Genomic DNA, 1639 nt, shown 5'->3' with positions numbered 1-1639 from the left:
AATGCATGATGCATCTTGTAAAGGTTGGGTATGAAAATTATAATACAATATCGTGCGAGATATCTTTCGTTCTATAATCATGGATACAATATATGCTTGCTCAGTACTGGGACATAAGTTACTAATTGCATTTAGACATAACTTACTAATTGCATTTAGACATGCAAAACGTAGTATCCATTTGTACATAATCACACCACTCTGTTCAAAGTTCAAACGTAAAATAGTAATACAATACACACATCATCTTTGAGCAACAACAAACATATTTACAACATAGGTTCATACAATCCAAATTAGTACATGAGCACACCATTGTGTTCAAAGTTCAAACGTAAACTAGTAATACAATACACACAACATCTTTGAGCAACAACAAACATATATACAACATAGGTTCATACAATCCAAATTATGATAATAGTAGTTCCTACTAGTTTAATGTAGACATCCATTTTCTCGCAATTTACCAACCACTGTTTCCCTTCCGGCGCTTCCAGCCGCTGGAAGATCCCTCGTCATTGCTCTTACATGGGCGGAGTCTTTCTTTCATTGGTTGTTGGTGGAGATGACGTAGCCCGTTCTTGATGATTAGGATTCTACGGTACAACTCGTAGCTAACATACCCGTCCTTTGCCGCGTACTCAAGGTGTATCAGGGAAAGTGGCTTCCACTCCTAGAACTGGTGCTTCTCCTTTGGTAATGATTTCTTCATGTTCTTGTATGAGGGGTCGATGATGGCTGCTGCAAGGTCAGCCATGGAGTCCCTTTCTCCACCACCCTTAATGCAGAATAGCCTCTGGATGTCGACATGGTGCTCGTCTGGAATTCTGATGCATGCACAGGCAAGCATGGTCTTGTCGTTCCTGGTGTCAACGCTAGTGAAAGTTACCGCTTTCCTTTGCAGGAAGTCAACTAACGCCTGGGAGCGCTTGGACCTGCAGTTGTGGTATCCAAGGACATGCTCGCGCATGGAAAGTTGGACGACGGCAATCCCTTGTCGTATGTAACTGCTCTTACGTGTGTACTCGAGGTCGAGGCCGACGAACTTGTTCTTCTCCTCCTTTAGCCATTCTTCGTACTTGTTGATCCGCTCCACGGTCCTTGGGTCGTTGGTGTACACCACCTCGAGCACGGTTGTACCGTGGGTAGTGATGTGTTCGGTGAATGTTGTTATATCGTCCATGGCTGGAGGTGTGCGGTGGTGAACTGCGGCCGGCGAGAAACTTTCGAGGAAGAGGATGAAATGGAGTCGGAAAAGTGAAAGGGTTGTTTTGTCATGCAAAAAAGAAAACCGCCAAAGAGCAGTTGCTAGTCACGCGGCGGTTCCAGGTGTAGAATTTCGGAAACAGGGGTTTTTTATCTGTTTTTTTAAGATTTTCACTTGTCTTTGTTCATTGAATTTTTTTATTCGTTGCGTGCTGCCTGCGTGATGCATCTTTGGCTGTGATAGTAGTCGTGTAAACGTTAGAACATTCAGCAGATGCATGGTCGTGCCTTTGTTGTGAAACGTTTTTTTCAGTTAATAATCTTCCTTGGTTAGGGAGGCATGGTTTTTATGTTATTCGGTGTACAAGTGTGTTTAGGAAAAGTTGAACTAAATATAGTTTGGACTTGAAAACATAGTCCTGTTTGGTTT

General features: G+C 42.8%; 1 protein-coding gene across 1 annotated transcript; it reads right to left on the bottom strand.

Moving 5' to 3' along the window:
* Positions 1-676: 676 nt before the first annotated feature.
* Positions 677-1186, bottom strand: LOC147986638 (uncharacterized). Its single transcript, XM_087542095.1, has one exon. The coding sequence runs from the start codon at positions 1184-1186 to the stop codon at positions 677-679; it is 510 nt and encodes a 169-aa protein (XP_087398221.1).
* Between the last annotated feature and the right edge of the window lie 453 nt (positions 1187-1639).

The sequence above is a fragment of the Triticum urartu genome, chromosome 2A, assembly GCF_056163025.1.
Source record: "Triticum urartu cultivar PI428250 chromosome 2A, HENAU_Tu73, whole genome shotgun sequence".
Lineage (NCBI taxonomy): Eukaryota > Viridiplantae > Streptophyta > Magnoliopsida > Poales > Poaceae > Triticum > Triticum urartu.
This window is presented reverse-complemented; position numbering and strand designations above follow the sequence as displayed.